Genomic DNA, 26,049 nt, shown 5'->3' on the forward strand with positions numbered 1-26,049 from the left:
CCAGCAGAGAGTGCTTCTGGCTGGCGGGTGAGCCGGCGTCAATTAATTTCAATAATAACCCGGTCTGTTCGGTTTCATCTGTTTCCCAGATTCCGCTGGCATCCTGCAGAAGTGGAGCAAGCTGCGCCGGCGCTGTGCATCGTTCAAGTCAGTCTCCGGTCCAGCGTCGCTCGATTCGGACACCAACTTCATCTTGGCTGAGCACCCGGCCCACTATCAGATCATCAGCACAGCGACCGGGTCCCCGGTGCCGGCTCGGACCACTCCTGTACCGAAACCAGTGGCGAATCATCATCATCACCAGCATCCACTGTACCACGGACATCATCATCATCACCTCGGTCATCAGCATCATCAACACCACCATCACCACCTGCATCATCTGCCGCACCGGGCGCACCAGCATCATCAACACCACCAACACCATCTTCCCAGTCACCTGCACCAGCAGCAGCAACAGCAGCATCAGCTCCATCATCATCCACTGCTGGATTATCCGCTGCCTGGTGGAACACACCTGCTGGAGGCCGGTCCACTGGCGCCAGGGTACGACCCAAAAAATTGGGAACTTCGCCACTCGAGCTCCTCGTCGGCGTCCGCGTCCTCTTCCTCCACCATCGGTGCTCCACCTGGGGTACCTCCAAGCGAGGAGTACTACTGGGCACCTGCCGGAGGTCCTCGAGAACCACCGGATGTCAAGCTGTGGCGTTTAGGGGCGCACCAAACGTACGCCCATCGGATTCACGTGAACCCTCCTCAACGGCGTAGCGCCCACAGCATCGACTGGGAGTACAACGTGCGCCGATACGAGAGTATGTGCGATAACATGCCACCACCGGCACCGGTTCCAGCTCAGCGGATCTTCCGCACCGAGAAGCTGCAGTACTACGATGAGCTGGCGGACGTGAAGACGCCTGCCGAGAGTCCGATCAAAGTGGCGCGCGAGATCAAGCTGCCCAGTTTGAAGACGTTTAAGTCGGCCTCGATGCGTCTGCCTGGCCAGAAGTCGTCGATGCACGAGGTACAGCAGTTGTTACGCAGCAAGTTCAACCGTATCCACGCGGGTCTACGAAAACGTCGCGCTTTGTCCGTGCAGGAGGTGTTTCAGTTGCCGGGCACGCCTGGGGTGACTGTGCCGGCTAAACCGACGTTCTATGTACCCTCACCGCTGGTCGGTGAGCGGACACCACATGTGCGAGGAGGAATTTCGCAGCGTTTCAGCGAACAGGACGAACCGGACGATGCTACGGAGTCGTTGTACGGTGAAGATGACCAGCTGGCGGATGAGTTGGTCCCTGATAGACCTCTGGCGAGTGATGACGGACCTGTCAGTCTGCCGTTCATCAGTGAAACGAGAGCCACCGATGACCCGACTAGTGGCAAGAAACAGGTGACACTCCGGACGGCAGATCACAGTCCAAGCCCGCGTAAAGAACGCACCCGGACGTGGTATCGCAGTATCGACTTTAACGCGGCACTGCAGAAACTCGACGTACATCGGCACTCGGGTGATCCAACCAAAGCCACACCAAAGAACGTACCAGAGTCCGGGAAGCTGGTGGCCAACCAGGAAGAGTCTGAACCCGTCCACCGACCGAACTTCTCCATCGGTGGACGCGTGAGTTTACGTGAGCGCGTTGAGAACATGCACTTGGGTCGATTGCGACCTTCAAAACCGGCAGCAGGACAACAACCACAGGCCACAACACCGGTCGCACTGGTGAAGAAGATCTCGGATGTGCGCAAAATACGGCCCAGGAGTCACTCGCCGCTCAAGAACATCAAGATCAACCTGTCACCAGTGAAGAAGCCGACCGAGCCGAAACGAGAATCGATCGGGCTCTTTGGCCGGTTGAACCGGATCATGCACCAGCACGGGCTCGGTGGTGGGAGCGAAGGAGGTGTTCGCAAGCAGAGCGATAAATCTGCCCCAGCAGAGGTGCCTACGACACCGGTGGTGCGTACCGGAACCGATAAACCCGTCGTCGCGGGGGCCAATCTTGGTGGGAATGTGAGCAAACAATCGACGATACAGAAGCTGACCCAGCTCAGCAGCTGCAACAGGCGGGAACAACAGCAGCAGCAGCAAATGCAGCAGCAGTCGAAGACAGAAACCGCCCATGGACGTGACCGGAAATCCAAACAGGTGAGTAAGAGGTCCTCCGGAGACGGAATGCAACCGTTAGATTCCCTCGTGGGCATGATGGAGCTAGAATTGAATGAGCGGTTTGTTTTTGGGAGTGGATTTCGTGCCTGGAAAGTGTGATTCGCCAACGCGCTTGAGTACAAGTTCCAAGTGAGTGAACAATGTCCGACATACATCCGTCAAGTTGAGTCACTTTCTTCGGCCATTTTCGAGGCACGTCGAATTGTCGCTGTCGGGAGTGTTCGAGAGTGATGGTTTAAGAACTTCAAAAGCCAGACAAAAAACCCCAGAAATAGAAAGCGACCAACATCGAGATGTTGCTCCACACCCGCAAGATGTGGTTTTAATGAAGTGGCAATAGGAAACACCGCGAGTTTCAGGTCAGCTGATTGTGTGCTGTGTTCGCAGGTGTTGAAGAGCAACGTGAACGATGTAGCACGTTTAATTGGCCCCCACTTCCCGGTAACAGCTCGTTCCGTTACGGCTCGCTTTTTATGGTTTTTCCCTCACCAGAACGGTGTTCTGAACCTTGGGGTAAGTTTCGCTGTAACATCCCGTGCATCAACGGCTAGTTGGGTTGTTGATTGTTTCGTACGATTGTAAGCATTATTATGCTAATCATGGCCCGGTTAGAACAATAATCACTAAAAAAAAAAGCTCCGGGAAGCTTCCAACACCGACTTCCCGTTGCTGTGCTGCTGGAGGGTGATTAGTTTCACGCCCACACGCAACAGTCCCGCCCGGTTGGTCAACGTCGTCGAGTCATCGCTCTGTTGTTCGTTGTTCGTTCACCTTACGGTCGATGTGCAAACGTCCGTCCGAGAAGTCGGAACTGATCAAAGCTCCCAAAGGCTTTCGGATCTCCTACACGTGACCCGGGTAATTATGAGAGGGCGAAGATCGTCTCCACCCCTACGCACAGATCAAGTCAACGATGGTGCCAGGTCTCTTTTCTTTCCCCTTTTTTGGGGGGAGTGAGATAATTTGAAATGTTAATTTGCTTTTCGGTTCTGAAGGGCTCTGTTTTTCTTTTGGTTAGGAAGCCGACAACTTGTTGTTGAAGTATCTGTATCTCGGCGTGACCTGCAACACGCGCCCGCGTTTGGCTCTTTTCCCAGCAGTACAACTAAGGAACCGTATCATAATTTTCAAAGCCGAAGCCGTTTCGCTTGCCGACGACAGGTCGGTACGGGCTACAGGATTTATTGCCAAAGCGCACTTTTTTGGGGGACCTTAACCGTTCCGGACGAACGCCCTCCGAAAGAGCGGGCTTGACCGATTTGTATCCATAAACGGTTACAGCTTGAACAGGTCGACTGGGTTGTCCCACTGCATGAGCACCTGAGCTGACGACGACGAACGTATCTGCGGCCGATTGCTCAATCCGTTCCGACCTCGGCATGTTTGCTCCGATTCCTCCGGAAGGTCTAATTAATCATACCTTCCATACCTTGGATGCCGCCGTGTGGTGAAGCTTTTTTTCTTTTACCATCGGACCTCGGCTTCTTCTGCTGCCCTAGGAATGGACCTCACAATCAGACCGCTTCGATCGACCGACAGCCCAAAGGAACCGGCGGCCGGAAGGTAGAAACTGGAACCACAACGCGCGCGCGCACTCACGCTTGCGTTGATTGCCGAAGGCCAGCAGCCAACCCGCCATTCCTTTGCGGGATTTGTCTGTTGTGTTTTTTTTTGCCCTAACGAGGCCTGAAATCAGATCAACGTCGGAAAATGGGTCTCAGCGCGAGTGGCGCAAAAAAAAAAACCGCGCGCTCGCGGCACTGTCCGAGACAATGTCCAGAATTTGTGTGAATTAGTGCATCAAACCTTGATCTTGATTAATAACTGCAGCGGTTTTCCTCGCGGAGGTTGATTTGTGGGCTCGATAAGGGAACCGACCGGGCGTTCGTTAATTTGTTTTAATGCTGCCAACCCGATGTGTCGGCTGGTCTTGTTTCGCCACCGGAAAAGCGTGTGCTTCCGCTGTCCAGACCGGTCCAGCTCACGCTCTCGGGAAGCGGGCTTTTCTAGAGGTTGATCCACTTAATCAACCACATCTGCCACTGTAAATGGACGTAAGCGGCTGATGCCTAAATTTTGCCTAGTAAGGTTAGACCCCCTGGTACAGGTGTTCGCCCGGGAACCTAGACCCTTGCGCGAACGTAGGTCCTTTAGGTTATTATGTGCAGCCAAAAGCTAACAAGCTGCTCGTGGCATAAGAAACGGTCAACTGGCAGAAGAAGCTGGTTTGGCGCTCGGGGCTAATTCTCTCGTTGCCATTGAAACAGATGAACCCATTCCCATGCCCGCTCGGTAATGGCGTCTAGTTTAATTTCGGTGTGGTGTTGTTTTACTTTGTGGCCTAATTTTAACCGGCGCACATTCTGTCACACAACGAAACGCAAACTCACCAACGGAAGAGAGCGAAAAGGTCGAGAAAAGCCACCTTGCTTGGGTTTGGTGAAGCTTTCAGGCGTTACCATTTTCGTTGTCAGCTATTCGCTTCTCACTTTGGAGAAACAGTGTCTTGGCAGAAGAGAACGAAAGTCTCGATGATGGGGGCGAACATTAAAGACAAAGAATCATTATTTCGAATAATCTCCAAGAAGTATTTGTTTGCAAACGGGGTCTTGCGATTGGTTCAAGCACCCTCGTCGTCTGCCTACGAAATCCGAAGCTTATCTTTACGAGTTGCCACGACACTTGGCACAAACATCCAGTTGTATTCTTTTTTATCAGCCTACGACACCCATAAAGCCAACGTCCAACGGCTCCAGGAACTCCCATTCGGGTGAGCCCATCCCAAAAAAAACCAAGCAACCTCGGGGGTGTGCTCGTAAAAAAGCCAAATTTGTCAACTGCATCTGCTTCGGCGCTCGGGAATCCATCCAGTAGTGGGTCCGCTAAATAGTCGCTCGTAAAGTTTCGTTTTGAAGGTAGTTTAAGCCCCGGTCGTACGAGGGTTCGATTTGATCCGTTTGACGCCTGGTCATTTCATTTGCGCCCGTAAAACGATGTCCGATTAGATCATCGAGTGTCTCGTCACAACGAGGTTTTGTCAGAGAGCCAAAGCTGATGTCAACACAGAGGGATTCGATTGTTTGCAGGAACCGCTTGTTTATCATTCCGGTTCGGCCACGCTGGAGGTGATCCTCATGGAACCTCGTTTCGTTCGACTTCCGACACCGAGACATAAACTTTAATTGATACGCGATCGGTGTTCGATTTTCTCCACTCAGCCAGGTGAAACCCATGGGAGCCGCGATTCGGGGGTCCCGGGTCGATATTGTTTTTTAAAATCGGTCCAAACGGAAAGAGACCCCCTCGGTGGCGGTGGCTGCCTACAGGACGTGAACGTTTAATAGCCGCTTTGGAGTTGGAATGCATAATTTTTCCCCGTGGCGATTTAATTGGATCCCACCCGAGCAGCTACACGGATAGGCTTTCAGCACCCTTTTTTCCCGGTGGTTTCGGTGGTGGGTCCTAAAGACAAAAAACAAGCGATCCAAAAGATGAACTCCCCGCGATACCGAGCGTGATGGACCGGAACAACCGCACGGAGCGAGCGGAATTTCGATTCCGGTCCGGTTTCGAGCGCGATGGAGAGTGAAAATGCAGGTGGCACGTTTGAACCCGAACGATGCCGCTGCTAATAAGGCGAGCGCGGTCAGGCAATTCATTAAAATAGCCCTCCTCCGGATGTGGCACAGATAGGGAACGCAGGATCGCCACCGTCGACGCCGCGAAGGGATGCAGGTACGAGCGTCACTTTCTCACAGGTTGGGAGAGTTCTGAGAGCACATCTGCAGGGTGCCACGATCACGTGATGTCACTTGTTTTTTCGAGAGGAAGTATTGTTATTAAGATGATGCATTTTTACAATTTATATTTGCTTCTTTCACGCTTCCTTCCGGGCCGATATTAAGTGCTTCATCCGGCGATGATTCTGATTGGTATTTCTCAGATTTTGGATGCTGCACGAGCTGCTACGAAATGCACATGAGCAACCTATTTTGAGCAACCAACGATGATGGAAAATAACCAATTCGTCCCAAAAGCAACCAAACATTAACTCATCGTACCTCGCGACCAGATCTTCTTCTGATCTTTAGCTTTAAAGCGAATTCAATCCAACGGGTTTTTGAATGCTCGCGATGAAGATGCGTTGAAGAGAGCTCGCGATCCCATGATGTTTTAATTATCTTCCCCTTCGGTGCATCTCCGCGATCGCCCAATCTGTCTCAGATGCGAATTATTTGCGGATATGATCACGCTGTGTGTGCTCGTTTCAGATTTGTGTTTATTTTAGTTTTCGGTCACCGTCGAGCGTTTCCTTCAACGCCGTCTGGTTCAATTGATTTATTTCCAGCTTATACGCCAGTAAAATGTCAATCAATTAATCATGAGCGCGCATGAGCTATGAGCAAGAGAAGGAAACAAATTAACCGATCGATGCTGCCATAACACCGGTGCTAATTAATAGCAAAAGCTCGCTTGCCGGTGTAAAATTAGCCGTGTCTTATTTAATCGTCCTTACCAATCGATCTTCCCGCTGAAGTTCGCCTCCCGACAAAGGGAGTTTCGTGGCGAAAGAAGGCAACTTTTTCATGCTTGATTCTGATGCGAATCCTCAGCATTATGTTGCTCGGCTTTAGGCATGATGCCGAACGAGATCGTCAATTAATCCGCGCGTTCGAATCCGCCAATCCGATGCGCGATCGTCCGGTCGATCGAGGAAGTGGAAATGGGTTGCTTCTCCGTCCTTTTCAAGAATTGTGTGTCCCTTATTCCCGTCCACGGTCAGGTGGGCTCTTATGCTTTGACGACCTTGAGCCACGCTGGCTTCCCCAATTAACCGACCGGTGTGCATGCGTGCGTAATAAGAAAACGAGCTAAAAACGAACCACGCAACAGCTCCCCCAACAACATCATAGCATCGCGATCATCGTTCTCATCGTGCCTGGCAATTCTTCGAACTAATCTGGTGGGCTTAAGCTCGCATAGAGTGTTGCGTGTTGAAAGCAAAAGCAAACCCGCTTGGTCATAATATGGACAGCTTACCTGGTCCAAGATATAATGGCGATCCTCAATCGAAATCAGCTACCGGGACGACGATGTACGGGAACGGAACGACGATTCAATGCGGAAAAGGATTTCCACCGCGTGGAATGTCCGTCCTCTTCGACAACCCGCCTTTAATGGGCCTTAGCGTGGGACTGGCTCTGTTCGCAAATCATCATTTCAGCTACGACGGGCTACTCGAACTGTTGTCATGGTGACTTGCAAGAGTTACCCCAAGCGAGTAGAGTTGATTTCTCGAAGCTCCTACCGAAGGGTGCAGTTGAATGTGATCGACATCAGACTCCTGCCAAAAAAAAAGCCGATCGGCATGTAGATTCACTTGTTACTTTGTGTTAAACGATGACGATTCTATGAAGGTACAAGCCATTAGTGGTTCGGAAGTAATTGCCAAAATGTGATCTGCGCCGGTTCCGACCTGTTTGGTCGGTTTTGCTACTCTTGTTTTTTATTAGCCCTCTATCTATCTGCAACACCGAGTCTAGGTTAATCGATTCGTTTCCCGAGAGAGTGTTGGTTTGGCAAAAAAAAGCTGGCATGATGGTCCAATTGCTGGTCTATTAGCCGGAGGTTTCACTCTCTTTCTTCCGTTGGTGGATCATCTGGAAAAGTAATTGAGGCTTGCCGCGAGGGCCAGATATAGTCCTAAATCCCTGATGTTTGTTAAATGTTTGTCTTCTTCCTCCGCAAGCTGCTAGAGGCCGCGTGATACACATTTACCGGATAGTAAAGCTGATCCAACACAGTTTATTTTATTTTGCTTGCAAACCATTGATCGTAAAATAATTGACATGTTACTTCAGGGTGCTTTGTCCTCGTTTTGAGTGTTCTTCTAAAAGCTCTAAAAGCAACAGACGATAGAGAAAAAAACAACAACTGTAATCCCTCGTTCAACGAGTGTGCTGTAATTCCCGTTCAATGCTAAATGCTCGCTTCTAGCACCAAACGGATCCGCGCTCGAAGCGGATTATGTACGGTGTGGCTCGTTTAATAAGTTGCGTTACCAGTTCTCCATTTGGGATCGCCTGTTTTTGTCTCGTCTCGTCCACCCTGGGGATCTATGTCGCAGCCTACCGACATCATAAACCAATTCTCATAAAGTATGCGAGTCTTTTCGGCGAGAAATCCACGCATGGAGCTGGTTTACGAGCCACCGAAGCTCATTCAAAAACCAACACGGGCTGCTCCACTGTCACGGTCAGCGATACTGTGTTGGTTGCCCCTAAAATGGCTACAAAACGCTTCTGATGTATCACTTCTCAGTCCCTCGAAGCGCGGTCCATCAACACCACTGAGCCCACACAATCCCTCGCGGCTGACGGACATTTGCGCTGGAGCCGACGAGTAAAAGTAAACATGTAAACTAGGCACGCGAACAACGGCCGAATTAAGCGTGCTGGACAAACTATGTTTCATCATGTTTCATCGCATCGATCGCGATCGGCGCTCAGACAAACCAACCGTTGTCCAAATGTCGCGCCAGCAAACTGGCGGTAAAGCTATAAAGCTGTCAAAGCCACCCTCGAAACGTCATCCAGACGCTGAGCTCGGGAAGCCATCTCGCGTGCGGCCCTCGGCCATGGCTTCATTAGCAGCAAAATGGATCGTTTTCCCATCACAAACATGGGCACCGTTCCGTGGATCCTTGCATCTGTCGGTACGGTGTCAAGTAAAACAGCAACATTATCGCATCCAACGTGGGCCGACTGTGGTATCGACACGATCAATGTCTGAGGAGAAGATTAAATGCTGTTAAGTTAACATGAAGCCGTCGATGGGCGGGAACATAAAAACGCGTGTTGCTGTTACTTGCGCGTGTGCCTTCATAATCCTACGCACATGATATAACCCAGAACCGATCGGTTTGTAATTATGCCGATGGGTTTGATCTTGCGATCGTCGTAGGCCGGTAGTTGAAAGGGTCATTTTGGAGAGCTATTCGCCGTTGTAGGAGAGCATTCGCGTAACAAGCAACGATAGCAAATTATGCAATCGGTGGCCTGGTAAAAGCTTTACAATGATCACTAATCACCCGACCTAACCGAGGTGATAAACCCGCTAAAGTACCGTAACGTCTTCCCCGCGATCGCGATGACCTTTTCGGTCGGGAACGGGTTTGGCTAGATTCGGGAGCCAAAACGCCTGTAATAATGGCAGTAAGCGAGAATGGTGACGTGCCAGTGAGCACGAGAAAAAACAGCCCGGAATTGGAGCGAAAGGCATTTTCCTATTCATTTCAGAAGCGCACGAGAAATGGCACCGGAATTAAGCCGTTTTCGGACGTCGGACGCCTTCTGGACGGGTTGAATTACGATTTTTCGCGAGAGCACACGCCTGTGGCCGCGCATTACAACGCGCGGTTTTATGTGCCATTGTTTTACAACCGCAATCAGAGATCAGAGCTGAAGAAAGCTATTCGAGCAGAAGTACCACTCGAGGTTGAGATTCGACTCCATCCGGTGCCCGGAAGGAGAAAGAAGAGTGCTCTTGGCACTGGGCAGTTTTATGGGACGCGCGCAATGAAAGGGTGTTATTTTTCTTTCTCTTTATTGTGTGTGGCTAGATCCACTTCACAAGTCTCATTTGCTAGCGTTCATGTTCCGCAACACTAAGCAGGGCGATCGGGGGTTTGTACCATCACAAATTCGGTACCCTCTACGGCCCAGTTTAGAAAAGTAAAGTAGTTTCATTTTCTTCGTTCATGAGTGTCCAAGTTGCAATATGTTTTATGATCCACTTTAGCAACAACATACACTAACCCTCTCATAAGAAGTACGCACCATTTTCACGAGTATTAATCACCGAAACTTGCATTCCTCAAAAACACATGTTAGTGTTATAGGAACGCCCAGCCCATGTAATCAACATCCTTCCTTCACACGCCCAAAATTACTACCAAAATGTCAACAGCCGCTCGAGGATCGACAAAACACACCCTTCAAGCTGATCTGATCGATAGCTTTCATTTCTTACGGCCATCGACATTATTTCTCTACAGCTTCGTTGTGGTATTGCTAGTAAAAAAAATGCCGAAAGATTAATGCCAAACGACGGAGCACGCTTCAAAGACGATAAGGGCCTTTCAATTTAAACAAACAGCCAACAACGAAAGGGCGAACGATCGATGAGCTTTATGTGCGTTAATATTTACACCCGAATCCTACGCGGCCCTTCCGATGTAGGTTGCTGCATATGGTGATTATCTGCCACTCGGGTCTGGGTCTCAATCGGCCGACTCCCACACACGGAATAGGCCCAACATCGATCGGTCTTATCGCAGGTGATTCAAAGCAAACCCTTCTGCACCACGTGCCAATGGTGCAATAGGGCAATCCCACGCATTTCCTGGGTCCGTCAGCGCATTGCACACGACGCAGTATCTCGCCCCAAGGAGGGCCTGTTTGTCGAACTAATCACAACCTCGCGCGCTGTTGTTGCCGCCAGCTGTCCATCAGTGGCATGCTCTAAATGCACTCACAAGAGGGTTCCAAACACCCACGGGATCATTATGCTAGGGCTGGTGTGTTGAAACGGACACACGATTATGTTGATCTACCAGTCCATCCTGTGGCCTTCACTGCCCTGGCGTATGTTGAATTGAGTTGTTCGTTACTCGTGACCTCCGACGTCTGCACGCGTGAAATGCGTTTAGGTGCACTGTTTATACTGTCCGTCCGAATTCTGAACGGGTGCTTGAGTCCACATGTCCTCCATCTGTGCGATGTGGTGGGCCTGCAGACAGGGTTAACGTGACCACATGGCCTAGGCGAACTAATACCGGATGCTGGTTCGGTTGTTTGTTTTCATTTCTTTCCGCTTTCGCCCTTAGAAGGTGGTCTTAACCGATCGGCAGATTCCGGAAGGGACTCAAACATGGCGGCACATAATTCAAATACGATGGTTTCCGCGAATCCGCGGTTCAAGTGTTTACAGCAATGGCGCAGGGTTCATCATCCAGCAGGAGAACCACCGAGGCCGAACCACACGGACCAAACGGGACACGACCATCAGAGGAGACGTGCTTGGAAGTCGTAATGGATAGAATTGGAAGAAAGATTTCCCACTCTTGCTCGCTCTGTCACACAGTTTGTTAGCAAACGTGCGGTTGTTCCGGGCTTGATGAGCATTTGCAATTATAAATACCAAGCACGAAAGAAGGAAAAAATAAATAAAACGCCCCAAAGACAGCATTCTGTGTGGGTTTTGGAGGTTCTCCCCGCAGAGCCAACGCTTTTATGTTGGTGCCATTTTTGGCAATCCGTTAGCCTCCTCAACATCCCTTCGGAAGCCAAAGTCGATATGAAATTTGGTACCGCTATTAGTTGCGTTTTGCATGCGATTAGAACAGTTAGATGTTCTACTGTTAGCGAGGGATGTTAGACGTTGCCGTTAGGCTAATTAAATGGCTGGCTGTTCGTATGGAAAACGGTGCGCTATCGGCTCGAGTGTCATATAATCGGGAAATTATTAGCCGATCCGCTACATGATGGACGTTGCGTTTGACAACGACCGTTACGGCGTCAACGGACCCCCGATTAATCAGTTTCGCAATAGCAAACTGTTGATTTTTTTTTCTCTCCCTAAATTAGATCATTTATGATGATTTCCTAAGATAGTTTACGTCACGTCTCTCATCTCCATCTCCGCCAAAAACACCCGTTCGGAGCTACCCCTCCTGACATCTTTCTGTTTCCTTCTCGTGCCTAATTTTCTTCAACGGTGCAAATTTGGACCGGGCCTTTGGTTTTGTTTTTTCGCCTACCAAAAATTAATTTCTACTCCCTTTCGCACGTAGATCAGCCCGGGGTTCAATCCGAACACCGGGTTTCGGTGGCTTTCTACCGGTAAAACGTTTCCATTAGCCTTCTCGCCGCAGCTGACTGCACACGGGGCCGATCGTTGGCGTGAAAGAAACCCCACCCTCACAAAGCCACACGAGATCATCCGACTCATCGAAATTAGCCAATTCAATTAAGCACAAAATCCGCGACCAGAAAGCCTGCTTCGATTTTCACTATGTTGTGGCATGCAACGCCACTCTCTCGGGGCTGGGCATCAGCTGCATCTCTTGCACACGGGTTCGTTTCAATGAATTCATGCAAACTTCGTCCGCTGTCGAGACCTAGTTTTCGTGCGTTACTTACTTTTGGGGAGGGAGGAAATGTGTGTGTGTTTTTTTCCTTCTTGTCCCCATCAAAAAGCGACCTCTTCCGCAGCGGAAGAAGCCTAACGAAACGGAAGAGAGAAGATCGCATCGAGATCAACAGGTCATATCATTGACGGTGATGGAAAACTTCAAAAAAAAAACTCGCGGAAGTTGGGTCGACGCTTTTTCTACGTTTCTCTGGCGATCTCGTTGGAATGATCACTGCGAGGCGTGAGTATTGCGAGAAAACAATTGACTTTGAAAGGAAGGTCTCAACCTTTAGCGTCCATCTGCCCTGAGGGAGCTGTTCCGATAGAGTTCTTCTGGAATTATGCAACAAGTATAGCAGAGGGTGCCGTAGAGGAAGTCTGCCCTAGCTAGCATAGGGTGAGGAAAATGCATGACACATCAGTTCCAGCACCATCAGACCCGGTGTTGCCTTATCCGCTGAGTGCCATTTTTGGAGCTACAAACATACCCCTGTAAGTGCGTCTAACGGGACGCATAATTCGACGGCATACCATTCTAAGATCAGTCCCTCCTGTGGCCAAACCTTCGAACGTTGCGTTTTGTTTGGAGCTTGAGACGAAAAGGAAATGTCGCGCCTTCTAAAACCCCAGCCTGCTGCGAATCGACGTCCACAGGTTTAGCGATCGACGGAACAAAGACGTCCGGCTAATGGCGACAGGGAGTGAGGAAGAAATTTATGAGCTATCTAATTTTGTGCCATATAACGAGCGCGTTTCGTCCTACGGGTGCGGAATTTTATATCGTTTCAATTAACCGTTCCGCGGTGGTACAATAAAGCCTTTTCGCCGTTGTGCATTTTACAGCCCCCGAGACCATACGGTTTGGTTGGTGAGCGATCGCTCATAAAATGTTGGGGGAAATATTTATGCTTTCTTAACAACGGTCCGTGTCTCGCCATTAAGACTCGTGGTATTGATGACAAAAAGTCACCCCCCACAGAACGAAACAACCGAGCACCGGAACAGGGCGAATAATGGGGTTTGTGATCAAATTATTGCCTGGGTTGATTAAAAGTAGAGCATTTGTGCTTTATCCAGGAAGAGGTGATTCATTCGACTTTCAATTTCTTCCGCAGTGGCTCTCTAGACATTTTTGCAATTTTCAAACTCATTTTTACATGTTTCTTGTTTCTTGCTCCTTGCAGATTTCTGATTCCACTCTGAGCAACGGCCACACCAAATCCACCGGTGGCATCTCATTCGCGGATGGCGCCAAACCGGGACCGGATCAGCTACGACCTTCGAGCCGACATAACACGGCCGGGCGCGATGACGACCATGAGGACGAGGACGATGAGGACAGCATCGAGGAGAGCAAATTCTGTACCCTTCCACGCCACGGTCCGAATGCATTTACCATCCGACAGGTGAGTTGTACGCGATTAAACTGCCTGGTTCCGTTGTCACTAACAGTTGTTTTTCTTTCCCAATCTCCGGTAGGCTCGCTTTTCGAAAGGAAACGGAGCAAAAGCGCTCGGATTTTCCATTGTCGGCGGTAAGGACTCGCCCAGGGGTTCGATGGGCATCTACGTGAAGACGATCTACCCGAACGGGCAAGCGGCGGAGAAGGGCACACTGCAGGCCGGCGACGAGATACTGTCGCTGAACGGGAAAGCATTCCAGGGCCTCTCGCACCAGGAGGCGATCAACGTGTTCAAGGCGATCAAAACGGGCGAAGTGGTGATCTTGATCGGGCGGCGCAACAATCGTCGCAAGCTTGAAACGCCCTCACCAACCGATTCCGGCAACGGTACTGCACCGCCTTCCACGACCGGGTCACCGACCAACACGCTTCCGTGCAACGAGGAGTGAACGGGAAAACCCCCGGAAGTCGATAGTTTCGTGTCCGTGTACACAAAGATAATGAGAGGACACTTTTGCAATGGCCGGAATGGGTGGAAGATTGATTAGGACAGCTATGTGTGAAAAAAAATGGCAGAAGTTACTCGTTAGTGCAAGCCGTGCATTCAAATGGAGTTACGGTATCCCATTACGCAATGCAAACGGCAACCGACAGTAGCATAGATGGAATACGCGCAATATATCGAAATATTTAATATATTTACCAAATACCAAAGGTTTCAATATCAAAAAAACGATCACCAGAAATGAATGTAAAAATGGAAAACGGGGCCGAACGAGAGGAAACCGGGTTATATACATATAGATAGCAATACGCATATTCATCGACAAACCAAATTGTGTAAAATTCAGTCAGTCTAACGATATAGTTTCTAATCATTTGTTGTTCTGCTACGTACGTATTCGAATGAAAAATATATCTATTTATATGTAAACGTTTTGGCTATTTTTTTTTTTGAGTATCCGAATATCGCTGGCTTCTAATTAAAAGGTGACTTTATGATTCAAATTACATCACAGAACCGATGATAGCTCACAGCTTCTGCTGTCTTAACGTTTCTTCGATGGAGTCGATACACTCCGATAAGGGTAATGCTGCCTTGCTGAGGGTTTTAGTCAAATCAGGCGGAGCTTCCTGTTCCTTGATAAATACGGCCAAATGTAATTTCTGAAACAAGAAAGCAATAGATAACTTTAGCTCGTTTGTTATGACCAAAAGTTTCATATTCAAAGTACCGTTTGCAATTGCTGTATCGATTTAACCAATGCGGTCCCTACTAGGGGTTCCTTTTTCACCACATTCGTACCGCTCCTGTCCGTTTCATGCAGTGTATCGTTAAGAAGTTGTTCGACATTACGACAGGCCCTCATTCTAGCTTTCCATTCGGTTTGGCAACGTTGGCGAATTTGAGACAAATCAACGGACTGTATTTGTTCACTTGATATTGTCCCCAGCAGCTCTGCTGCCCGGCGAAGTCTTCCAACAGCCGCTTCCACATCAATGGTTGGCTGCTTAAGTTGTGTTTTGTTAATTGAATTCGTAAGATCGGAGCACGAATTGGTCAACGAAGTTGTTGTGTTGCCCAGCAGGTTGGTTTCGTTCAGGAGTCTTGACTGCTGCAGTGGCGACGGTGTGTTTTTCTTAAACGATCCTTGTCGCTGATGCTTGCCGTTAGCTGCCGTTGGTCGAGATCGAAGGACATCAAAGAGTGTGTCGATTTCTTCCTCACTTGGACGTTTCGCCAGATCTACAGCATTCTGCGATGCGATATCTGGAGGCGACTTAAGTTCCTTTGCAAGGGTCAACAAGGACTCGAGGAGATTCTCGGAGTCAGCTGTTTTGGTTAGCAATTTTGAATCAGTTTTGGCTTCGCCTAGATGATGGTTAATAACATCCAAATTTATGTACACTTGCTTGGCCAGTGCATCGAAGTCCGAGGTATTCATGGTCGTAATTCACGGAGAATTGAAGTAATTTTTTTGCTTCGTACGAGCAATAAATAACTAATTTCCCACCACGTAGCGGCACAATGTTCACTGCTTTATGGATAATGAAATGGTTTGTTTGAGTTCTAGCCGTTGATGATGAATTTGATGTTTTTGAAACACCGACTTACAGTTGGTATATGTCGTATGGTCGATTGCTTCAGTCTTTAGGTAAAAATTACTGACGGATGAAATATCGTTGAAGAATTTGCAAAAATTTCAGTGAAAAATTATTACGTCTAGAAGCTAATGGATAACAATGTCTACCTTCATTTAATTTTAGTCTGACCGATAGTCTGTGAAGTTTGTGTGCTTTTAAAGATGATGTTTATTTCCACGTGAAATATTAATGTTTATTTTCACGTGTAACATAAATCATCAACATGGGATTAGAAAAAATTTCATATCATTTTTACTTGTTTATATATTTTACACATGGCATAGATATTCTAAATAAATAGGACGTATTTAATAACGCGATACGACGATCTATAAAATTTAAATTACAACGAATCTGCCTGCAGGGCTGTTGCAAAGCTTTAAAGGGTCTTCATTCAAACTTAGACACCATTATAACTCCTAAGCTGCGTTATATAAACCAAAGCAACTGGTCTTCGTAGCCAATTCTTGCAGGCTGGAGTATGAATGGTGATTATTTTTTCATTCTTTCCATCTTTCCTAAACTTTGAATGGCGAACGAGCTCCGCTGCGGGGTTTGATGTGGATTTCATCGCAGTATGTGAACTTAACAGAGCGACTACCGTAGTCCTTCATTGATAGGGCTAAATGTGTTGTGATCATTTAATGATGGAATGATTTCAAGGGGAAATAAGTCCCCGTTGTTGTGCACATTGGAGAAAGGTCGTGTAGCTCCCCACTCGGGGCAATTATGGTTTTAGGTTGGTAGGCTGTGACATTAATACGTTTTCCCAACATGTCCAGGGAAAGTGCGTAGAAAATATAGCTTTGAAAAAGTTGTGTGAAAACGTACGAATCGACGGTGTGGCAATCGTCTCAACCCAAAGCTTAGCTGAACGAAAGGTGTTGCAATTCGTGAGGTGCAAGTTTTTTCATTATTTCATCCCCCTTGTATTGAAAGCGGGGAACCACCCCTTGTGTCACTTCACCACCATCGCCAGTGAAACGAACAAATCGTCCGTAACCATCGCGACCGATTGCATCGCAGTGTGTTGTGTGTTTCCACGGGTTGGCAACCGGAATTCCGATGAACACTGAATATAATGGCCTGCGCTAATACGTCATCGGCGGCCAGCATGGAACTGGGTGGATCGGCTCCCAAAAACGTTGCGGCCGTGTCACGAACTACCCGATTCACGATGGAAGGCGTTGGTTCGCGGGTCATTCGCGGACCGGACTGGAAGTGGGGCAAACAGGTGAGTGAAACGCATCTCCGTTCCAGCATTCCGATGGTCAGTACATCCGGGACAGTGCGGCGTGTGAACGTTGAAACGAACGCAGCCACTTTCCGCCATGACGAATATATCTTCCTTTTCGCAGACCGATGAAGCATAGATTTGGGTCATAAACCAGCGGTTCGTGTGACTTGTGTGCAGGATGTGTCTAACCAAAAGGCCCATGTGTGACCTAAGGCAAACACACCGTAGAAGGTCGCAGGCAAATCTCGCAGGTAGTGCGGTACGAAATCCGATTTTGCTCAGCTGACCGTGCTGATGCTAGCTAGCTGGATTCCTGCCACATCCTGGCTGATCCCGGGATCGGTTGACGAAGGAACAAACATAGATAGCCCGCGACAATGGGATGCTGTCGAGGATGGGAACAAACGAAACGTAACACAAATCGCAAAACACAAGAACGACGGCAGCAGCAAAGAAGGCCACGAGAAAACTTCTCATACGCCAGTACATGTTGCGGTGCACGCGTGTGCGTGGAAACCTTTCGGCGTGGAAAACGAAGGCCCGATGGTGGCGGAGTGCGTTAATTTAAAATTTATTATTTCATCAATCGCGCGACTGTGCGAAACTCGTTGCGCCCCATTCGGGGACCTTCGAGGCGCCTAATGACTGCACACTAAACGGTAGCTCATTTTAGAGTTCAAACGACCTTTCCGAGAGACGCTTCTCGACGGGCGCTGTTTCTCAGCCTGACGCAATCGATCGTGCTGTTATTTGCGTCTAAAATGACGACGTACGAGTGGTGCTGAATCGGAATTCAATTCTCCCACAGTCGATAAAAGAAGAACCCATCCCATCCCTCGTAGAGGTGCCCTGTTTAGAGTAGGTCAAACCCGACTGTTTAGCTTCCCTGTTGAGGCTGCCGCTGAAAATGAAACGGTTTGATAAGGCCCTTTCCCTTGGACGTACGGGGCTGGGAATCAAAACAAATTGGTAGTAGCGGCGTTCGAATATTGCCGGCGTCATTTGTTTGCATGCGGAAGATCACGCTTTAGAAGCCGCGCCCGTACAGTGATAAGAACCCTCGGGTGACTTTCGCTGCGGTGTGCAAGTTCACGAGTTGGACGGGTCCGTTTCCGGCAACAGAATCACCGTCTGACTGACGGCCTATGTCCACCCGGAGGGTGATTGTGGTTATGTGATTTTAATGCATTTTTTTCGTTTCTCTCTCTTTCTCTCTTCGTCTGACCGCAGGATGGTGGAGAAGGCCACGTCGGGACGGTGCGAAACTTCGAGTCCCAGGAGGAAGTGGTGGTCGTGTGGGATAATGGAACGGCTGCAAACTACCGATGTGCCGGAGCGTACGATCTGCGCATCCTGGACAGTGCTCCAACCGGCATTAAACACGAGGGCACCATGTGCGACACCTGCCGGCAACAACCCATCTTCGGGATCCGCTGGAAATGCGCCGAATGTAATAATTACGACCTCTGCTCGATTTGCTACCACAGCGACAAGCACCATTTGCGGCATCGGTTCCACCGGATCACCACACCCGGTGGTGAGAAGGTTCTGCTGGAACCGCGCCGGAAGACGAAGAAAATTGCCGTCCGTGGGATCTTTCCCAGCTCGCGGGTCGTGCGTGGGGTGGACTGGCAGTGGGAAGACCAAGACGGAGGTAACGGACGGCGTGGAAAGGTGAACGAAATCCAGGACTGGTCATCAGCGTCCCCACGTTCGGCCGCGTACGTTGTGTGGGACAATGGCGCGAAGAATCTGTATCGCGTAGGCTTTGAGGGTATGGCGGATCTGAAGGTGGTGAACGACGCTAAGGGCATGACGGTGTACCGGGACCATCTGCCGTTGCTGGGCGAGTATGGACCGGGACGGGGACCACACAACTTCCAAATCGGCGATCAGGTGACGGTTGATTTGGAGACCGAAATCGTACAATCACTGCAGCACGGACACGGTGGCTGGACGGATGGGATGTACGAATGTCTCAGCACCACCGGTACGGTCGTTGGAATCGATGAGGATCACGACATTGTGGTCGCGTATCCCAGCTCCCACCGTTGGACATTCAATCCAACCGTACTGACGATCGTTTCATCGCCGGTATCGCTACTTTCGGACAATCAGCCGCAACAGTTTGCCGTCGGTGACTTTGTGAAGATCTGCAGTGATCTTGAGCGCATCAAGATTCTACAACGAGGCCACGGCGAGTGGGCTGAAGCCATGGTGCCGGTAAGATCAGCTGCTCACCTTGGAGTTGTGAGACAATTGTTCATCAATGTGTTGTTCCATTCCTTTTCTAGACACTCGGTAAAGTTGGCCGCGTCCAACAAGTGTATCACGATAACGATCTCAAGGTGGAGGTTTGCAACACATCCTGGACTTATAATCCTCTTGCCGTGACGAAGGTGGTAAGTTGGCTACTCCCTGATTCCCTCTCATCGGCATGGGTTGTTAACGGTTTTTTTATTCTCCTCCTCCTTCTCGCTAAAAGGCCTCTTCCTCCGATGGGTCTACAGCAGTTACGACAAACGGCGAGCGATTGTCGGCAATACTGAAGAAACTCTTCGAACCGCATGCTTCGGGTGATGCTACCGAGGAACTCGTCAAAGCGGCCGCCAACGGTGACAAGCTGAAAGTGGAAGAATTACTGACCGGCCGGGCGGGACAAAACATGCCCTCGTCGTCCTCCAGCATGGGCGAACCACAATCGGTGGTGAAGCTGGACATAAATGGCGTTTTTGCTGGGCATACGGCGCTTCAAGCGGCAAGCCAAAATGGCCATCTGGAAGTGATAGAGGTACTGCTACGGTACAACATCGACGTTGAGATCGAAGACAAAGATGGTGATCGGGCCGTGCATCATGCCGCGTTCGGTGACGAACCGGCCGTGATGGGACTGCTGGCCAAGGGTGGCGCAGATTTGAACGCACGGAACAAACGCCGCCAAACGGCACTTCATATCGCGGTCAACAAGGGGCATTTTAACGTGGTGAAGACGTTGCTGGAGTTGAAATGTCACCCGAGTCTGCAGGACTCGGAGGGAGACACGCCACTACACGACGCTATCTCGAAGGAGCACGACAATATGCTGTCGTTGTTGCTGGATCACGGTGCGGACATTACGCTGACCAACAACAATGGCTTTAATGCGTTGCACCACGCGGCCCTCAAGGGAAATCCGAGTGCGATGAAGATCCTGCTCACGAAAACGAACCGCCTGTGGATAGTGGAAGAGAAAAAGGACGATGGATACACGGCGCTCCATCTGGCCGCGCTGAATAACCACGTCGAGATCGCGGAACTGTTGGTGCGAATGGGCAAAGCCAACATGGACTGCCAAAACGTGAATCTGCAGACGGCGCTGCATCTTGCGGTTGAACGGCAACACGTGCAGATCGTGAAGTTGCTGGTACGCGAGGGCGCTAACCTTAACATTCCCGACAAGGACGGTGATACGCCACTGCACGAGGCATTGCGGCATCATACGCTATCCCAGTTACGTCAGCTGCAGGATGTTGAGGGTTTTGGCAAGATACTGATGGGACTGAGAAATGTAAGCATGTACCGATGGAAAACCCACTTTCCCCGTTTAAGTTCATTTGTTATATGCTTTTGAAATTTCTTCATCTTACAGAACACCGATAAGAAGGCGTCCGCATCGATTGCCTGCTTCCTGGCGGCGAATGGGGCCGATCTAACCATTAAAAATCGCAAGCTACAGACACCGCTCGATCTGTGTCCGGATCCGAACCTTTGCAAAACCCTCATCAAGTGTTACAACGAGCGTAAAACGGACGACATGGACATGACGTCGGCGAGCGGTGTTGGTACGATTGTGCCACCGACCGTACCTCGAGCAGGTGGACGATTGGTTTCTGATGAGCTTTCCGCTTCAACGTCGGTGTGTCACGCAGCTTCTGGTGGGCCGAGCACAAGCGGACTGAGCCGCACTCAAATCGATCCGAATCTTCTGTTGGACCTTTCTAAAATGTCGATCCAACCGAATGTGGCCGGCGGTGCAAACACGAACGTTAGCGTGAATAGTAACGCTGGTGCTAGTTGTTCTGCCACCGGAAGCAGTGGACCTCTGGACGAGTGTTTGCTTTGTTCGGATCAGAAGCGAGACACCGTGTTTAAACCATGCGGACACGTGGTTTGCTGTGAGAACTGTGGCCCTCGCATCAAGAAATGTCTGATCTGTCGCGAGTCGGTGCTCTCGCGGGAAAAGATCGACGAATGTCTGGTGTGTTCCGATCGGAAGGCGTCCGTGTTCTTTAAACCGTGCGGTCACATGGTCGCGTGCGAACACTGTGCACCAATCATGAAGAAATGCGTCCAATGTCGCACCCAGCTCGAGCAAATGGTACCGTTGTCGGTGTGCAGTGGCGGACCGGGCAGTATCATGAACATTCAGCATCACGCCGATGATGGCAAAAACGATCTACACAATCACAACGCATCACAGCAGCAGCAGCAGCAGCAACAAATGTTACAAGGCACAAACAAGGCAGGCCTTGGCGTTGCTATGAACAACACGATGTCACCGAACACGAGCGCAATGGGAGGAGGTCCTGGACCGGCTGGGACGAGTATGCTCAGCAATAATGAACTGTTGGCGAACGGAAGTGGTGGTGCTTCCGGTAGCAATACTACCACGCTTACCACTACCAATAACACTGGCCCCTCCGGCGTGGCACCGAACAACCTGAACCTGGTGGATGATTTCCAAAAGCTGCAGCAACAACTGCAGGACATCAAAGAGCAGGTAAGTGATGCTGTTGCCATGACTTGCTGTGTGGGTTGTAGCTACAGCTGTTTTTTCTTTTTCCCTTCCCTAAAACAGACCATGTGCCCAGTGTGTTTCGATCGGATCAAAAACATGGTGTTCCTGTGCGGTCACGGCACGTGCCAGATGTGCGGGGATCAAATCGATGGCTGCCCCATCTGCCGGAAGACGGTGGAGAAACGTATTCTGTTGTTCTAAACGCGAACAGAACGGAAGCTTTTTGTTGTGCGAGTGGCCGGTTCCATTATTCATCGATATTCGAAAGAAGGATTCACGCGTATCAACCGTGTCCAAGTGAGGGGCCAGAAGTGACGATGGTTAATTTAAGTTTTACAATGTGACTGTTCTCGTTCACCTTATTGTCTTCCCTTATTGCACAAAAGCTTTAGCATTGACTGGCGCGTCACGATAGTGTCTTATTAGGCTCTTTTTTTCTTGTTCTTTGACTTGACTTTCGTGACTTACAACAAGCTTTAGTATACGTTGCATTTTAGCCGTACTTCATTGCACTTATTTTAAGTTTCCACCTACCAATCTCTCATTCCATTCATTATCAAATCTTTGTTAATTAGAATAAGATTAAATTAAATTGATAAATTTAACGAAGAAGGAAAAAAGACACACACCCACACACGATCCTAAGGTTAGGCGGGCAGGATTTGCCATTATAGCAAGAATACTCGTTTGAACAGATCGCACGCATTTATAACACATATAAGCTACTTATGTGTTGATTGTACACTGCCTCCCGTTCTTTGTTTCACTTCGGATAATAATGGCAAGCTATTCACTGCTCCAAACGCCACACACTCGTGTTGCGGAAAGGAACAAATATTCGGTAACAAATAAACACAATATAGAAAACGAAATACGCTTTAGTTGTAGTCTCGTTCAAAATCTACGATCCGCGCTACCGTTTTATTTCTCTAGCTCCTTCGGTTGGGTGCTCTCCTGTGCAATGGTGGCCTGTAGCACGTCCTTTTTCTGCTCAAAGTAATCCCGGAACCAGAAGATGTGCTCACGCTTTGCCTGCGCCGTGATGTAATGGTTCTTCGATAACCCAACGCACACGAGTTCCATGAAGTGACGAACTGGGCCCTTCTTCGGACACCACGGTTCGAGATGCTCCTCCAGGAACACGTGCTCGGTGAAGGACACTTTCGCTTCCGCATCCCGGCCCTGCTCGTTGTTAATGGGGAACTTCCACAGCTTGCCCTGGTCGGTCCAAAGGGCCATCTTTTGGAAGTAATTCGACGGTGGATGCATAACGGCAAGCCGTAGTTCCCGTTCGCTTAGTTTTTGCCAGACCGGTAGCATATCGGGACTCTCTTTAAGCGTGGCAAGGTCCGTGAATATACCTAGGGGTTCCTCACCGAACAGTTTTACGCTTCCAGGACCTCCCAACGTCGGTGGCGGTTGTTTTGGACCCACCCGTCTCCGGTCGTTTCGATCCCTAGCCATAAAACCCCGTTTCTGATCGCCCTCGTCAACCGAACGTTTCTGCTGCCGTTTAGCGTCAATCGATTTCTTTACCAACATGCTGCGAGTGGGATCTTTTTCTCCCTTTCCGTCCATCTTCTTATCCACGGACATACCCGTGATAATGTCCGTCAGATTGTTCTCCCCACCACTGGCAGTGGATGTTCCGAGCAGCTTCGAAAGCAGCTCCGTTTCTGTACGCTTCGCATCACCACCCAGTGCGGTGGCCACTTTCCGGGTGGCTTGAGCGAGATCCTTTGGCCGCTCGTCCTCGTCGGAATCGGAATCCGATTCCGCTTTCTTTTCGTGTGATTTCTTCGTCTTTGGCCGAGGCAGGTCAACTTTTTTTGCGAGCTTCACCTCACTTTCGGTGTTCATCATGGCGAGCAGCTCGTTTAGACGGTTTAGGGCTGCGGATGATGTTTTAACGTCATCTTCATTGTCGACGGGTTTGCGAGGGAGGGTATTTGGTTTTCGTTTGTTGGGTTTATCATTTCCATCATCTCCGCCGGGTGTGTTCGAGTCAGATGAAAACCCTGCATTGCTGGAGAGCAGTAGGCGCAGGCTTTGTATCTTATGTAATCTGCGGCATAGAACACAGAGACAAAAGAAAATGGAGAAATGATTTACATCAAGTCTTAATCCTGAAATGAATTTGTTATTCTTACCTTAACAGTGGGGCACGTGCAATGTGGAACATGGCCGGTTTGATTTTTTCGAGGCAAATTTTTTACAAAACAATCAATACACCACAAAGCCGCACACTATTATTTTATCACTTTTCTCACTCTAGCAGGCTATGGCACGGTAATTTCTAGAAACACAACTTTCTAAGCTTTTGATTACTTCTCCATGCCCTAGCGAACAGAATGAATCGTTTATAGCTAATCTGTTTATCTTCAGCTTCCGATTTTTTGTGTACTTTTCGGCAATAACATTGGAAAACGTGTTGAAGGTTTTATGTTAACAGTCGGCTCACGTCGGTCAATTCACGTCGGCTCGTTGATAGTGCGAGCCCTACGCATAAGCAAGACTCAAAAACGACTCCTACCCCGTGTTAGGGGACTATTTATCGATTACAATAGAGGATTTTATTGTGTTTAAAGTCTTTCGTGCATAAAATTTCAAAACTTTCTTACTTTAAAAAACACACCGCCTTTAACTATCACGAAAACACACGATGAGAAACAGCTGGTGTCAAAATTGACAAATATCCTTCGAGTTCTTTTTGAAATTTAAAGCTGCCAAATACGTTGCCGTTGGCTTAGTTTTCTTGATCGCGTTTTACGAAAGAATTAAACCCTCTCGTTAGTCTGCTTCAAGCATCAGAACAATACACAGTTTACAAAATTGCACACAATAATTACGAATTATTTAAACATTAAATGTATTTGAGACTTTGCGAGCAGTTATATTCGCAAAGAACTTGTTCTTCAATAGTCAAACGGTAACGATTCACACGAACAAGATAAAAAAAGATAAATAAAAACTAGTTACGGCAAGCTACTCGAGCAAAACAGTAATTTTTAACATAAGTAACAGGAGAACATAATTGCTAGGAGGCAACAATTTTTTCGTTCCAGCGCCAACTGAAAACTGTGCTACAAAAATATTTCGTATAACACAAAAATGTGTCACCGCTAAAATAGTTCAAAATTTCACACATAGATGACGCTAAATAAACGCTTGAAACATTTCAGATTTTTAACATGAAACGTTTCATGTGCTTCTGTAGCGTCATCTATGATCGACTAGTAAAAGCACACTTGAAGCGTTTTTAGCGCCATCTATTTTTCAACATGCAAAACATTAATTTTTAGTGTACCCATTTTCTTTTCCAAATCACTACTTCTTGACCGACATGCTCTCCTGTTACTTTTGCGAAAATTTTCTAGACTGGCCGAAGAAATTCTTGTTATTTTCATTTTTCTTTAACTTATTGACCCACATTGTTTTCCACACTGAGGAGAATTAGCTTTAAATGAGCATGTTCTGTGCAAAACCACGTGTTCAAAACAACGTTTGTACATCGAATGTTTTACAAATTCGCAATAATTTGGTAAAGTTTAGACAACTTTTAGGTTCAACTGGCATACTTGTAATTATTGTTTTCAGCACGTTCTGACTTGAAATTGAAATGCATTCCACAGAGTGAAATAGTAGTTAAAATCCTAAAAAGGTTCATCAAAAGGTTCGTAATATAAAGGGTTCATATTTTATAATACACAAACACAAGTAAACTTCTCTTTTTTGCTTATTAATATGTCTTTCTCACATGTTCCCTATACAATTCACCATATGTTCTATATTTTCAACACTCATTCCGATGCTTTGAAACATCTATAAGAATATTTCAAATGTATCTTGGTTTTGGTACCAATTTTTATTAAAAAGAAAGCTGCTCATTTTTTGTTTGCATAGTAAAAACTGAAAGCGAAAGCCACATTACACGAACCGGTTTCGGTTGCCAAACAAGTGCAAGTACGCTTCGAAAACGAACTCCTTCGTACGAAACTTACATCAACAAAACAAGCTTCTACGATAACGACGGCCGATGGCAACAATTTGACCAACATATGTTGGGTAGATGAAACTGAGTCTCATTTCGCAAGCGCCAGACGTTCTTCTTCCGCACGACTAACAGC

At 48.5% G+C, this 26,049-nt stretch overlaps 4 protein-coding genes across 4 annotated transcripts in view; 2 read left to right on the plus strand and 2 right to left on the minus strand.

Moving 5' to 3' along the window:
• The window catches only part of LOC128726352 (uncharacterized), a 46,790-nt gene extending 32,107 nt beyond the window's left edge, over positions 1 to 14,683 (plus strand). Inside the window, exons 2-4 of the mRNA XM_053820159.1 lie at positions 90 to 2,146; positions 13,546 to 13,767; positions 13,841 to 14,683. Of these exons, the coding sequence (XP_053676134.1) occupies positions 90 to 2,146; positions 13,546 to 13,767; positions 13,841 to 14,212 (2,651 nt within the window). The 3' untranslated portion in view covers positions 14,213 to 14,683. The remainder of the gene's footprint in view (positions 1 to 89; positions 2,147 to 13,545; positions 13,768 to 13,840) is intronic.
• A 112-nt stretch (positions 14,684 to 14,795) lies between these two features.
• LOC128731113 (uncharacterized) lies at positions 14,796 to 15,709 on the minus strand. Its single transcript, XM_053824210.1, has 2 exons — positions 14,999 to 15,709; positions 14,796 to 14,930 (listed from the first exon to the last, which is right to left on the minus strand). Exons 1-2 carry the CDS (start codon positions 15,707 to 15,709, stop codon positions 14,796 to 14,798), a joined length of 846 nt encoding a protein of 281 aa, XP_053680185.1.
• Positions 15,710 to 17,061: 1,352 nt separating this feature from the next.
• Positions 17,062 to 22,123, plus strand: LOC128731093 (E3 ubiquitin-protein ligase mind-bomb). Its single transcript, XM_053824189.1, has 7 exons — positions 17,062 to 17,142; positions 18,376 to 19,368; positions 19,440 to 19,547; positions 19,631 to 20,692; positions 20,774 to 21,129; positions 21,217 to 21,904; positions 21,983 to 22,123. Exons 1-7 carry the CDS (start codon positions 17,086 to 17,088, stop codon positions 22,121 to 22,123), a joined length of 3,405 nt encoding a protein of 1,134 aa, XP_053680164.1. The 5' UTR covers positions 17,062 to 17,085.
• Positions 22,124 to 22,836: 713 nt separating this feature from the next.
• LOC128731105 (28S ribosomal protein S31, mitochondrial) lies at positions 22,837 to 24,104 on the minus strand. Its single transcript, XM_053824202.1, has 2 exons — positions 24,073 to 24,104; positions 22,837 to 23,987 (listed from the first exon to the last, which is right to left on the minus strand). The coding sequence occupies exons 1-2, from the start codon at positions 24,102 to 24,104 to the stop codon at positions 22,844 to 22,846; spliced, it is 1,176 nt and encodes a 391-aa protein (XP_053680177.1). The 3' UTR covers positions 22,837 to 22,843.
• Between the last annotated feature and the right edge of the window lie 1,945 nt (positions 24,105 to 26,049).

The sequence above is a fragment of the Anopheles nili genome, chromosome 2 (genome assembly GCF_943737925.1).
Source record: "Anopheles nili chromosome 2, idAnoNiliSN_F5_01, whole genome shotgun sequence".
In the NCBI taxonomy this organism is placed as follows: Eukaryota; Metazoa; Arthropoda; class Insecta; order Diptera; family Culicidae; genus Anopheles; species Anopheles nili.